The 15,000-nt window shown below is 40.8% G+C and overlaps 1 protein-coding gene across 2 annotated transcripts in view; it reads right to left on the reverse strand.

The window, feature by feature from the left end:
- Positions 1-1,924: 1,924 nt before the first annotated feature.
- The window catches only part of senp6a (SUMO specific peptidase 6a), a 33,623-nt gene continuing 20,547 nt past the window's right edge, over positions 1,925-15,000 (reverse strand). For both annotated transcript variants that reach the window (XM_070849370.1, XM_070849371.1), the window contains 14 exons: positions 14,294-14,434; positions 13,091-13,124; positions 11,928-12,116; positions 10,212-10,405; positions 9,201-9,424; positions 8,395-8,511; positions 8,173-8,295; positions 7,978-8,070; positions 6,938-7,281; positions 6,143-6,231; positions 5,944-6,032; positions 4,988-5,056; positions 3,659-3,809; positions 1,925-2,598 (listed from right to left, as the gene is read on the reverse strand). In XM_070849370.1, coding sequence (XP_070705471.1) covers positions 2,356-2,598; positions 3,659-3,809; positions 4,988-5,056; positions 5,944-6,032; positions 6,143-6,231; positions 6,938-7,281; positions 7,978-8,070; positions 8,173-8,295; positions 8,395-8,511; positions 9,201-9,424; positions 10,212-10,405; positions 11,928-12,116; positions 13,091-13,124; positions 14,294-14,434 — 2,100 coding nt within the window. In that variant the 3' untranslated portion in view covers positions 1,925-2,355. The remainder of the gene's footprint in view (positions 2,599-3,658; positions 3,810-4,987; positions 5,057-5,943; positions 6,033-6,142; positions 6,232-6,937; positions 7,282-7,977; positions 8,071-8,172; positions 8,296-8,394; positions 8,512-9,200; positions 9,425-10,211; positions 10,406-11,927; positions 12,117-13,090; positions 13,125-14,293; positions 14,435-15,000) is intronic.

Consider the following 15,000-nt stretch of genomic DNA (forward strand, 5'->3'; position numbering starts at 1 on the left):
CAAGTTTGTCAAGTCAAGTTCGAGTTTTGCGCCTCACAGAAATCAGTGACATCGATTAAACACGTCGTAGTTCGTTACTTAAAGAAGCTAATTTATATTTAATATTTGAATATTGTCAGGATTCCCTGAACGAGCTCGTAAGCGGGACGACAAAACACAATTTAAGAGTCATGAATGTTTCAGCGGCAGGTAACGGGACACCAGGTGAGTCGTCTCTGCCTGAACAATAAGTCACTCAACACCAGACTGAAAGCTGAGAGCAGCATTTCATAACAAGCCGCCTGAGACCAACCAGCCTTTCAGAAACAGCACCCGTCTGCATTCACAGTTTATCCTTTTAAAGGGTAACTTTGGTATTTTTGGGGGTTTGAAGTCATTAGTTGGTGCAAAAGGTTTTGTAATTGTAGATTTTATATTTGGTTTAACCAGAGACAGCCAGTATATTGACTTCTTCAAAATCACCAGACTCCATTGACAAAAGTGGTAATTTTACCTCATAGAACACAGGAGTTGCTGGTCCACTGCTGCCTCGTTCAGTAAGTTTGTTTGTGTTTTTGTGTGAATTTGGTGTTTTAAAGGGTCAGTTCAGATCAAACACATTATTTGTTTAACACACGACACAAATAAAGTAACCAATTGAGGCAGCAGTAGACCAGCAGGCTCCTGAGTTATGTGAGGTAAAATCCCTGTTTTTCTGAATGGAGTCTGGTGTGTGTGCTGTTTGTGGTTAAACCAAAAGGATCTTCCAGGTCTCTCTCTGTAGGGATCCTTTCCATGATGCTGTCACACACTTAGAATAACACTCTGAGCCTGTCAGTGGTAAAAAAAATAAAAATACATTGCTCCACTGGTGTTTCATAATTATTCTCTTGGCAGTTTGTGATTCATTCTGCTGAACTGGAAAATATGGAAGAATATCTGGTAAATACAAGATAACATGATATTTCGCAGCTAGCAGAGGTGACAAAGACCGCAGGGATTAAGGGTTGGATAAATATTTTAGCAGGTGAATATGAAGATACTTTGTTGGTTGAAGCACCAGACAGCAGATCTAATCTCCACTATCGGCTCTGATCGCCGTCACATTCACATTTTATTCTTCGTTTATCCCGATTTCATTTAATTATTGAGGTTTTTTTTAATCTCAGGTTTCAGACACATTCCCAGTTCAAGTTAATACGACTCACCGGTGACCAGTAAGCTAGTGGGGACTTCTAATTAACACACTGAGTATTGTAAATAATGAATAGAACATTAAAAATGTTCTCCTAGTGGGGCCCAGCAAAATGTCCCCACAAGACACTATGGTCCCCACAACATGAGCGAGATCCCACTAAGACACCATGTGAGAACACAAACACACCATGTGACTCGATCCTCGTGGGGACGTCCCATTAATAAGACGTATACTGTGACTAAAGGAGATAGTTTAAGGATAAAATGTCCCCAAAACACACTATGGTCCCCACAACACACTATGGTCCCCACAACGGTCCCCACAACACACTATGGTCCCCACAACGGTCCCCATAACACACTATGGTCCCCACAACGGTCCCCATAACACACTATGGTCCCCACAACGGTCCCCATAACACACTATGGTCCCCACAACACACAGAGTGCGCTGTCCGGCTTTGGGTCCCCACAAGCAGGTAATACAAGACCACACACATTCACAGAGAAAACACAAGTCTTGTTTCTGTTGAAAAACCTCCCAGTTGGCACACGAATAAATAAAAAGCTTCGGCAAAGGAAGTGCTCTTGCATCTCGGTTTGCTTTTAATGCTGAAACTTCATCCACTCCACATCGAAGAGACACAACAAGCACTGAACTACGGTCATGTGACTCATGAGCTGCAAGTCAACTCTCCGAAAAACAGTTTCCAGACAGGTGGATTGTTAACTCACAAATAACAGCAACTTTCTCTATGTGTGTGTGTGTTTTTATTATTATTATCATCATCATCATCATTTATAGTTTGTCTTCTTCTACACAACTAGAAAGCATAAAAAATAACGATGCAAGAGCGCAACAGTATCTTCTGCACAGATCCTCCTGGAGAGGAGAACATCTATGAAAACATAACTTAATGGGCCACTTCATGACTGAGTCAGAAAACAGTAAATTACAAAGGCAGCGGAAAAACTCCAGCATATTTACACTTCATGTTTATTCAATACAAATTTAAAGGTGTGTTTGATGTCTGTGGTTAATGGAGGGAGTTAAGGACCGTTTCAGACGTGTTCAAAGTGAAACCAGCAGCGTACAATCAGGTTGTGCCCCCCTCCTCCACTGGGGGTGACGGGGGAGAGGAGGAGGAGGAGGAGGAGGAGGGTGAGGGTGGGGTCGTTTCAGGGGCTGATGGGTAGGTTTGGCGGCCGGCCCGTCGACCCAGAAGTCTCTTCGATCTCGGGCTCTTCGGGAGAGCCGTGCGGAGCCTCGTCCGGCTCCGGCTCCGGCTCCTTCTTTTCCACTTCCTGTTGCTCTTGGATCTTCAGGATCAGCTCCTTGATCTCCTCGCGCTTCGTCTTCATCCGCTGCTGAGGAAACCAGTCGGACAGGTTCACCGGCAGGTGGAAGCTGGGAATCGGATTCTGCGGAAAGAAAGAAAGAAAGAAAACTGAGTTTCATTTTTAAAAATCTACTTTTACCTGTTAATTTATTGATTGATTTTTAAATTAAAAGCACACGTACACATCTTTCAATTTCTGTAATAGAAAATAGAAAAAACGGAAAAGCTCCTCCCCGAAACAACAAAAGTTACAGAATATAAAAACTGAATTATAAAAACATGCCGTGATTAAGTGATGCTTTTATTTTTTCATAATGTTAGGATGGTATGGAAGCCCAAATGGCCAATATTATAAAGGTGATATTCTATAGTGTTCTTATTATCAATAAAGCCTATAAAAAGACCCCCAAACTACAGAGAGAGACCTGGAAGATCCTTTTGGTTTAACCACAAACAGCCGTTATATCGCTCTCTGCACACACACCAGACTACATTCACAAAAACAGCAATTTTAGCTCACAGGAGATGCGAGTTGCTGGTCTGCTGCTCCCTCCATTAGTTAGTTTGTTTGTGTTATAGTTTGTTATACAAATATTGGGTTGGATCCAGACTTATCCCGTAAAACTTCAAAGTCACACAATAACACAAACAAATTAAGTGATCTAGGCAGCAACTCCTGTGTTCTGTGAGGTAAAATCACTGTTTTTCTGAATGGAGTCTGGTGTGTTACCAGAGAGCGATATAACGGCTGTTTGTGGTTAAACCAAAAGGATCTTCCAGGTCTCTCTCTGTAGGGATCCTTTCCATAATGCTGTCAGATTTAAAAATCCTGAAGTTATCCTTTATGTTTTGACCACAACGACAGCACCAAAAGCACTTAAAATGTATTAAAAACCACCAGTTCCACAAAAGCTCTAGTTAAAAGTTGCACTTCCTCATTTAGTCCATAAAACATGCATGAGTTTGTTTTAACTTGAATAAAAATTGACAGAGGTCACAGAGGAACCATTACTGTGCAACCAACAGGGAAGAGGAAGTAGTAAAAACAACAAACTGTGTGAATAAAAATCAGAGAAAAAGTCAAAATCAAGGTTTAAAGTGGGCGTTTGTTTGATTAGAGTGTTATAAGTCCGTGCTGTCACCTCGAAGAAGCTCTCCACATACTGCAGGATGTAAACTCCACAGTCGCTGAAGTTATCCTGCTGAGGCACACGTGGGCTGGAGCCCTTCATCACATCCTTCCCGAAACTCCGCTGAGTCCCTTTACGCACCTCCCACTCCACCTCCAGGTACCTAAAACAAGCGCACACTCACTAATGTCAAAATAAATATAAACAAATAGAAATAAATAAATCGTATAACACGGATTTTATTCTTCTTCTTGTCCGTCTCGCTTCTATTTGAGAGCTCCATGTCTTAGAACTACAGTTCCCATAATGCTTCAAACAGGAAGTATAAGTTGATTCATTGATTCAGTGTATTGTTTTTGGCTACATTTTGGCAAATTGCACCGCTAAAGTGAGCCGAATTAGCCGTTAGCAGCTCCTGTTTGCAGCGGACCCCTGGACGGACAGACGGATGTCACTGGATCACCGCAACACTGAAGAAAACTTAAAAACGTCATAATTCTCAGGCAAGTTCTGCATTCATAGGGAGCATATTTTTTCCCCTGTGATTTCTAAATGGTTTTATGGCTGTTTTTTTCACGATGAACGTCAGAAGTGATAATATCCTCAGAAAGAGGAAGTGACACTGAATCTTAATATGTTTATTATGTCCATGTGTTCAGATTTGACAGTCCAGTAGATCATCTCAGCAGGGAGCCGAGAATGGTTATATCGCTCTCTGCAAACACACCAGACTACATTCACAAAAACAGGAATTTAACCTCTCAGAACACAGAAGTTGCCGGTCTACTGCTGCCTCAATCATTTAGTCTGTATGTGTTACTGTGTGTTACACAAAAATTGTGTTGGGTCTGAACTAAACCTTTAACACACCAAAGTCACACAATAACACAAATAAACTAACTGATCGAGGCAGCAGCTCCTGTGTTCTGTGAGGTAAAATTACTGTTTTTCTCAATGGAGTCTGGTGTGTGTGAAGACAGCGATATAACGGCTGTTTCTGGTTAATACACTTTGAAAGCCAAAATATGAACAAACAGGGCCAAAGTTTAAAATACTGGAGCGGTTATCATTTAAGTGCCTTAATAGCCCCGACCCTCAACCCTCCTGTGCCTTGAACTTACATGAAAAATGTGAGAGGTCCTGAGATGATTAACGAGAGGATAAAGAGTCAAAAAACATTCTCTACTCATCTTTAATAGTTAAATCCATCTTTACCCTCCTGTGATGTGTCAGTTGCTTGTAAAGCACTTTGAATTTCATGTGTTGAAATGCTGCTGAGTAAATAAAACTGAATTGATTGATCTAAAGAATAAAACCTGTAAAATCCTCCATAACACTCACTCTCTCAGAGTTTTCACCACAGTCGACCTGGCCGGACCTCGCAGGGAGTCCATGATGAGGATACAAGGCCTGAAGGAGACACAGGAGGCAACAGTCAACCATTAGTTAGTTAATTAGTTAACCAGCAGTTAACTATTAGTTAACAGGAAGCACCAAAACACTGGTCAAAGCTAATAACACACCAGAGACACTGCAAAGCTAAAAAGGCACAGACACCTACACCTTTACAACACTAATAATGATAATCATAATAATCATGTCAGCTAGTCAAGTTCAGACCTTTTAAGTGCTCCTTGTGCCTCAGTTTAATTAAATTTAAAGCCAATTTTGCAATAAAAATAAAAAATCAAATGTGAAAAGAGTCAGTTCAAATGTAGGAAAATGTAAATACGGTAAAATGACTGGTTGATTTAAATAAATACGGTTCTTAGTGTGAAGAAGAAAAAGTCCTTTATGATATTTAATCAGTCCGATATCACATCTGTTGCATTTTAGACCATGTTATTCATTCAGTAAGTAAATATTTAAGACCTTCCCAAACACAATTTAAGACTATTTAATACTTTTATCAGTAAATGTGAATTTAAGACATTTTAATACTCTTCAAGGACCTGTAGCCGCCCTGATTAAAGGTCGTTGAATCCTCTAAAAGTCACGTAATATCCCTTTTATTTGCTATAACGCCACACTTAAAATGACTATGACAATTGAAGTTATTTTCTGTTTCTTTCTGCTGAATTAACCATCGATTTAGGTTAAGGCAGTTTAGAAAAAGTAATATTTTTTATTTTTTATTTTTAAAATGTATAATTTAAATTATTATCTGTTTCTCTCTGCTGAATTAACCGTAGTTTATGGTTGTTATGTCTGTTTTAACTACATAAACGGTCCTCAGCTCCCTCTGAAGGAGCAGCAGCGCCGCCTGCAGGTGGGAGGGCAGAGGTGCATCATCTTACTGTCTGCAGAGGTTTTGTCTGGAGGCCAAAGACGAGGCGTCGGAGCTGAGAGCGTCTTCGCCCAGAGTCCCGTCCTCGCTGCCGTCGTCCTGGAGGAACAAACAGTCACATTCACAGCTCGTGACAACAACTTCTTCATCTTGTATTTTGGGTTAAATCGTCTCCTAATGAGCGGACAGACGAGGGAGGGGTGAATTACCTGAGCGGAGCTCTGGTCATCAGAGAAGGTGAAGGTGTCGTCGTCTCCTTTTCCCGAACCGTAGCAAACGCTGATTCTGTGCAGCTCACCTGAAAACAAAGAGAACAACTCTGCTCTCTAAACGCTGCGTCTGTAGCACACTATAGACCTCCACTACACACTGACACACTATAGACCTCCACTACACACACACACACTATAGACCTCCACTACACACTGACACACTGACTAACTAGCACACACACACACTATAGACCTCCACTACACACTGACACACTGACTAACTAGCACACACACACTATAGACCTCCACTACACACTGACACACTGACTAACTAGCACACACACACACTATAGACCTCCACTACACACTGACACACTGACTAACTAGCACACACACACTATAGACCTCCACTACACACTAACACACTGACTAACTAGCACACACACACACTATAGACCTCCACTACACACTGACACACTGACTAACTAGCACACACACACTATAGACCTCCACTACACACTGACACACTGACTAACTAGCACACACACACTATAGACCTCCACTACACACTAACACACTGACTAACTAGCACACACACACTATAGACCTCCACTACACACTAACACACTGACTAACTAGCACACACACACACTATAGACCTCCACTACACACTGACACACTGACTAACTAGCACACACACACTATAGACCTCCACTACACACTGACACACTGACTAACTAGCACACACACACACACTATAGACCTCCACTACACACTGACACACTGACTCACTGGTGTATTGTTGCTCTGCCTCAGCCTGGCTGTTGCCCGACGCTGTGGGGGTGATGGAAGGCTCTTGTCCCCCCTCTGTGAAGGCTGCGTTCTCCTTGGCGGGTTCACCGTTGGTTTGACCCCCTGCGGACGCCTCTGGGACGCCGGGGGAGAGGTTCTCAGAGGAGCTGTCCAGCCCATCTCTGTCTGGAGACAGAGGACGGCAGTGGTCCGGGATGTTCTCCTCTGACGGGGGATCTGCAGCCGCGGTGGAGGCCGGAAACGGGCTGGAGAAGAGCGGGTTCTGCTCGTACGTCGGACCTTTGAGGCCCGGGAAGCAAATGACTGCCAGGTACCAGTGAGCTCTGACAAAACAAGAGTTCAAAGTCATTATAGTACTTAACGAGAACACCAGTACTTTAAAACCTGAGCCCTATTTTTACATATTTTGGTGTGTAAATGACCAGTAGATCACATCAGCCTGCACCTGATCACAGTAGGTCCACTAAAAGAGCTTGTTTGATCCACTGACAGGCTCAGAGTGTTATTCTAAGTGTGTGACAGCATCATGGAAAGGATCCCTACAGAGAGAGACCTGGAAGATCCTTTTGGTTTAACCACAAACAGCACACACACCAGACTACATTCACTAAAACAGGGATTTTAGCTCACAGAACAGAGGAGCTGCTGGTCTGCTGCTGCCTCCATCACTTCATTTGTTTGTGTTATTGTGTGACTCTGAAGTTTTACGGGATAAGTCTGGATCCAACACAATATTTGTATAACAAATTATAACACAAACAAAGCAAATGATGGAGGGACCAGCAGACCAGCAACTCGCATCTCCTGTGAGCTAAAATAGCTGTTTTTGTGAATGGAGTCTGGTGTGTTTGCAGAAGAGCGAACACTTAATCAACACAGTATCAACTAGTCATCTTGACAGAAACAGGACCCAGGTTTTAAAATACCAGATTTTTCCTTTAATTTATGCCGTTTGAAAAAAAACCAAAAACAAACAGAACAGAATTCATGTTGTGTGATTTGTTGAACTGGGGACTCACGACTCGTTAATGGGAACAAAAATAAAGTCCTTCTGGAACAGATCCACATGCCGAGTCCACGTCTTAACCCTGTTGTGCTTCCTTTTGTGGATTCTGGAAAATCAGAACCAAACATTAAAAGTTACATTTAGCGGCAAAACCTTTTAAATGGTGTTAATCTACTGGTAAAACATCCTCTGCTGGTCGGACACTCACGGCAGGTTCGTTGTGTCGGGAAGGTTCCTCCGCTCTCTCTGGTTTAGCCGCTTGTAGAAGAAGGAGCTGAACACGTGGATCCTTTGTGCATCGTCTTTTTTCAATTTCTCTAGAACTAAATATCTAATATAGAAACACAACAGAGCGGCTCCTTTCAGTAAAGGAAGTAAACACTAGTATTTTTAGTCTGCACGTCTGTGATCTAATTATCCAAATACTTACTTTAAATAAAAGTCTATGATAACGTCGTTTAGGAATTCTCCATCATTAAGGCAGTGGAGGTCTTCGTTAGTGACTGATATGCCACCTTTGGCTGGAGGAGGGGGGTACACCATTAATCTGGAAGACAAACACCAACCAAAAATCATTTTCAAATATCACCTAAAGATAAAAAACTTGACTTGAGACTCTAAATATGTAATTATGAGGAGACACACCAGACTCCATTCATAAAAACAGCAATTTTACCTCACAGAACAAGGAAGCCACTGTTCTACCGCTTCCTCCTTTGGTTAGTTTGTTTGCGTTGTTGTGTGTCGTGCAAATATTGTGTTGGATCCAAACTCTCTTTAAATTGTCTCACAATGACGCAAACAGACTGATGGAGGCGGCGGTTGCCCAGCAACACCTGCGTAAAAATTGCTGTTTTTGTAAATGGAGTCTGGTGGCTATTGATCCCAACTAAACCTTTAAAAACACCAAAGTCACAATAACAGAAACAAACTGATTGAGGCAACACTTGTTTTCTACAAAGTAAAAAATACTACTTTTGTGAATGAAGTCTGGTGGCGTTGAAAAGAGTGTGTTTCATGGCTGCTGGCTGAAATGATCTACTGGACCAATTCTAACACTTTTAGAACCTACCAGTCACTTTAATCCCTAAATATATAAAAACCAGGACCCAGTTTAAAAACACACAAGTTAACCTTTAAGTCTTTAAGACAAACAGCTTGTAAAGTTTACACATTTAACATTAACTTCTTTTGTTTGTAAACATCTCATCGGCCTCACAGGCGACAGAGACTCACTTGATGATTGGTCCGGAGAAGGTGGGCTGGAGGTCGGTCATGTCCTCGTCTTCATCTTCAAAGTAGGTGCTGGTCTGCTGCCGGGTGGCCATCCGTGTGCGTACGGGCACGGCGACCGGGGTGCCAGGGGCGACCTGCGTGACCTGAGTGACCTTGCTGACCGGCGTGACCTTGGCAACCGGGGACAGGTGGGCGATCTTGGGAGGGGTTTGCATCGGCTTCTCCTGCAGACACAGACGAGCGGAGAAAGAAGATTAAAACTCACGTTTCTGCACATTTTCAACCAAAACTGGTCAAAGTGGAAGAACGCTGACTAATTTTAACACCAGCCGTTAAACACATAGAAGAAGATAAAGGACCTGAATCTAACTCAGGTCGTCCTACAGGTGAGGATCAGTGACTTACACTATGATGCATTCAAGGTCTGCTCAGTAAAAATGAGTACTAGGCAAAGACTAACTTCATCGTGATGTGTTCAAGTTTAATCATGTAAAATGTCGTTTTTTTTGTTGAGAAACTTGAATAAAAACTGTTGTTTGACAGAGAAATTTGTTGGTGCTTTCATCTGTTTAACTTCCTTTTTCTTTAATCTAAATCAGCATTTTAGTAAATTAAATAATCATTGTGATTCTGAGGTTACAGGATATAATCAAGCAGAAAGAATTACAAAGAAAAAAGAAGAAAAATGTATTTAAAAAACATTTTATTAGTAATTTTACTTGAATATTTGCTTTGATCAAACTTTAAACTTCCATATTGTCTGCTTTATGTAAATAATCACTGTAGGAGACAATATTTGATCAAATATTACAATATTAAATATTAAACATTTATGATTTTGGACAATTTAAACTGACGGTGGTGAAAAAAATCAGTCTGGAGCTTCGTGTTTTGACACTAACGGACAGTTTAAACTACCAATTAACCGTCTGGTTTCTTAAATATTTAAAATATTAATTATTTGCACATTTGAGGTGATAATTATCGATTCTTTCCACGTGACTCGCTCACCTTGTCCTCCTTCTGCTTCGAGGCCTTGTTGTAGTTGACCAGGCGGATGTTGGCCTCCTCGAAGGGCAGCTTGGCGGGGAAGTTGGCGAGGTTGTTGGTCCTGCCGATCTCGCCCAGGATGTCCTCCAGGATCATCTGCTCCTTCATCGCCAGGCCGTTCTCGAAGATCAAAACGATGTACTTCTCGTCCGACTCTGACGGCACAAGAGCGAGACGTCGGGCTCATTCATCAGGACGCTCATATTGTTGTGTCGTGTTATAATAACTCACACTGACCACAATCTTTCTCTACTTATTATATTCCTAATGCTGCCATTTTCAGAACGTACTGCAGCTTATTAGGGCTGTGAAATGATGGGTAAGACCGACGAGAGCAGGATATTAACGATACGGGACATGAAGTCCAGTTGTGTAAGCAGAAAAGATGAATATTCATCCGGCTCTGCTTTGTATGAATTCACCGTGAAGCCTGAGTGCAGCTCGAAACAAAATAAAACACGTTTGTGTGAGTTTATGACAATATTACAATAACCCTTAGGAAGAGAAGCTGCTTAAGGTTGTAAAAAAGCGCCCTCTGGTGGACTTTATCTCCACTTTCACTTCCATTTACACAGACTGGCCACTGGTGACAAGAAGACCAGTGACCCAGTCTGTTTTGTTGGTCACCTGATCACAGTAGGTCCACTAAAAGAGCTTGTTTGATCCACTGACAGGATCAGAGTGTTATTCTAAGTGTGTGACAGCATCATGGAAAGGATCCCTACAGAGAGAGACCTGGAAGATCCTTTTGGTTTAACCACAAACAGCCGTTATATCGCTCTCTGCACACACACCAGACTACATTCACAAAAACAGGGATTTTAGCTCACAGAACATAGGAACTGCTGGTCTGCTGCTGCCTCCATCACTTCATTTGTTTGTGTTATTGTGTGACTCTGAAGTTTTACGGGATAAGTCTGGATCCAACACAATATTTGTATAACAAATTATAACACAAACAAAGTAACTGATGGAGGGACCAGCAGACCAGCAACTCGCATCTCCTGTGAGCTTAAATTGCTGTTTTTGTGAATGGAGTCTGGTGTGTTTGCAGAGAGCGATATAACGGACCAATTCCAACACTTAATCAACACAGTATCAACTAGTCATCTTGACAGAAACAGGACCCAGGTTTTAAAATACCAGATTTATCCTTTAATTTGTGTCGTTTGAAAAAAACAAACAAAACAGAATTCATGTTGTACTTACTTTGTTTGTGTTCTTGTGTGTTACACAAATATCGTGTTGGATTCAAACTCTCTTTAAAACGTCACACAATAACACAAACAAACTAATGGAGACAGCAGTAGCCCAGCAACTCTGATGTAAAATTTGTGTTTTTGTTAATGGAGTCTGGTGTGTGTGAAAAGGATCTTACAGGTCTGTCTCTGTAAGGATTATTTCAACAGTCTGAGCCTATCAGAGGCAAAAAAAAAGCATATTTAGTGGACAAACTTTGACGTTGGTGGGTTAGTTCAGACCTGAACAAAGGATTATGCTGCAGCCCATCTAGTTTCTGTTTCTGTCATTTAGACACCATAATGTGTAAAAGAAAATAAAAATAAATATATAGGGCCCAAAGTTGTTTTTCAATCAAGAGGAAAAAGCACAATGTTTGCAGGTGTACAGGAGGGATTTATGTATAGTTATGCTGCATTTGTGTATTTCTGTACTCACGGTCCCCGGAGCAGTTGTACCACTGGCCTCCCTTCTCCTGGGACATGTTGAGCTGCGTGCGCAGGCGGACGCACTCCTCTGGTGTTGTCTGGAAGAACAAGACTGGAAGTTTCCGGACGCTACACCACTCGCAGCTGATCAGCTCTGATGCCTGAAGACAGACCTTCTCCACGGTGTCACGCTCCGGGCCTGAAGACACAAAACACATTTTACATGAATATATTAAAGCTTAACTCCAGTATTTTTACACCTGAGAACTAACTCTATATATTTATGGTTCTAAATGGCTGGTAGGTACAAAAAGTTTTGGAACTGGTCCAGTAGATCGCCTCAGCTGGCAGCTACAAAATGGGCTGCAATGGCTGCACCTGATCAAAGTAGGTCCACTAAAAGTGCTTATTTTTGTTATTCTAAGTGTGTGACAGCATTATGGAAAGGATCCCTACAGAGAGAGACCTGGAAGATCCTTTTGAACAGCCGTTATATTGCTCTCTGCTAACACACCAGACTACATTCAAAAAAAGAGTGATTTTACTGTGCAGAACACATGAGTTGCTGCTCTAAAGCTGCCTCCATCAGTTAGCTCCTTTGTGTTATTGTGTGTTACACAAATGTTGTGTTGGACCCGAACTAACCTTTCAAAACACAAAAAGTCACACGATGACACAAACTAAGTAACCGATCAAGGCAGTTGATAGACCAGCAACTATGAGGTAAAATTAGTGTTTTTGTCAAGGGAGTCTGGTGTTTTTGAAGATTACAATGCAGTCCGTTTTGCTGCTGCCGGCTGAGGAGATCTACAGGACCAATTCCAAAACTTTTTTAAAACACTCATTTTGAACTGAAAATAGGGCCCAGGCTTACAAAATCAAAGTTACGATTAAAAATGTGATATAAAAGCAAAACAAAGAGCCTCCATAAGACCTGATATAGACTGTAACATAAATTGATTTCACCGTTGTAATCTTATTGCAGCTGTCATGCAGGAGGAGGTTTTCACGCTTCCTTGAGTCTTATCTTATCTATGAATCGTAGCCAAATATGTGAATTTATTTTCCAGTAATGACTAAAAAGCAACAAAAACCCCAAAAAGACCACAAAGAATTAATGTTGGCTGTTTTCTTTAAGCCTCCACATGAATTAACACGACTTTTATTCATTACCTTCAGTTTCCAGCTGGATGTGGTCGATGGAAAACTGAAAAGACAAAAGAACAACATTTATCATTTCTGCTGCATTCATCTCTTCAAAACTCAATTTTTTTCTGGACTTGCTGGTCTGAATTTTTAATATTTCTGCTGATATTCTGTCTTCGTCTTCGTCACCTTATGGCAATAAAACTCCAGAGGAGCCCTCTCCTCTTAATAAACCACCTGACAGCTTTAACTGTGCTGTATTTACACCACTATATTAATGTCCAACATCTTTATTTACTTCAATTAATTCAGTCGGTCAAACTTTATCTTTACAGCATCACTTAGAGCTTCAGAGGAGACCAACGTACACAGGAGCAAATAAGAATATGATTTAAAAAATAGATTTAACGGTTATAATAACAGTAATGGTAGCAAAATAAAGTGAAATAAGACTAGATAAAATATATATATAACTAAAACTGTATAGCTAAATTATATAACTAGAGCAAAATAGAAATGTTGACAATGATATATAATAAAAACAACAGAATAGTTACATGAATGAATAAAAGAAAGACTAAAAGAAATAGATTAAAACAAAATATTAAATTGACAAGAGGGTAAAAAAAATGTTAAAGATTAACAAAATTTAAGAACAGTGTAAATGTAAAATAGAGTAAAATTAGACTGGATAGAAAACAATTATAAAACAGATCAAATCAAAATAAGTAAATAATTAAGTTATAATTAAAAAATAGTTAAATTAATGAATAGAAATAAATAAACAAATGAATAAAAGCTACACTGACAAATAGATTAAAAAGATAAAGCGAAAGAAATAAAATAAAATTTGACTGATAAATAAATATATGTAACTAAGATATGAAACACTATAGATGTAAAATAGAGTAAAATTCTTATTTTAAATTCATCTTAAATCTTACTTTTGTTCGGCACTTTGTTATTTCTGCAGATTAATATTATAAATAAAAAAATATTGTATTATTGGTGTCGTCTATTATTATTAATATCATACAGGTTTTATTTCAGATAAATTAACAGAGAATATCAGAACTTCCGTATTTTTCTTCACACTTTTGAATTTGAATCATTTTCCATAATGTGTTCAGGCCTCAGTGCAGGAGTGTGTGTGTGTGTGTGTGTGTGTGTGTGTGTGTGTGTGTGTTTCATGGATCATATCTCAGGACGACAGAAAGCAGAGGCACTCACGACGACGGGCTTGGTCACCATCCTGCGCAGAGTTCCCACTCGGACGCTCCGACACTCCAGTATGATGCTGTCACACTTACTGGACACGAACTTTGGCTTCTTGGACCTCGGCGAGTACGGCTCAGACGGCTGGTTCCCAAACTGCCAAACCACCAAAAGGAAGAAAGCGTGAGTGTTGTTTTACTTCACTGCACATTAAACGGTGATTCTCCTCCTTCGTGGATCAGCAGCCACTGATGACTGAGTCGCAAAAAGCTGATGCACTCGTGACGCCGGAGGAGAATCTCACATGAAAAAGCTGCAGCACAAACACCATCATTTAATCCTGCAGACGAGGTTTCACTTCAGAGGAGCACCTGCTGCTCCGGTTTACGCTGGGAATCAGTGACGGGACGTGATTTTCAAATATTATTCATCCAAGTATTAAAAAAATCAAATAGTTTAAAGATATGTTTTCCCTCTTTTTCACCGGCATCTGATCGCACCTGGTTCTGATCAATCAGTCCTCCCCTCGTTAAATAACTCTACGGGGTGTTTGTTCAACACCACAGTGATCCTTGCCTGCTGATTCGATGTGTATTGCAACATTTAAGTATTATGATTTGATATTTTTGTTGATTTTTTGATGCTCAGCCGAGGTTCAGCCGAGGTTCTGGAGTTCAGCTGCACGTCCTCCTGCTGCCGTCACCGTGAGAAAACAACTGACT

The sequence above is a fragment of the Pempheris klunzingeri genome, chromosome 18, assembly GCF_042242105.1.
Source record: "Pempheris klunzingeri isolate RE-2024b chromosome 18, fPemKlu1.hap1, whole genome shotgun sequence".
NCBI classification, from domain to species: domain Eukaryota; kingdom Metazoa; phylum Chordata; class Actinopteri; order Acropomatiformes; family Pempheridae; genus Pempheris; species Pempheris klunzingeri.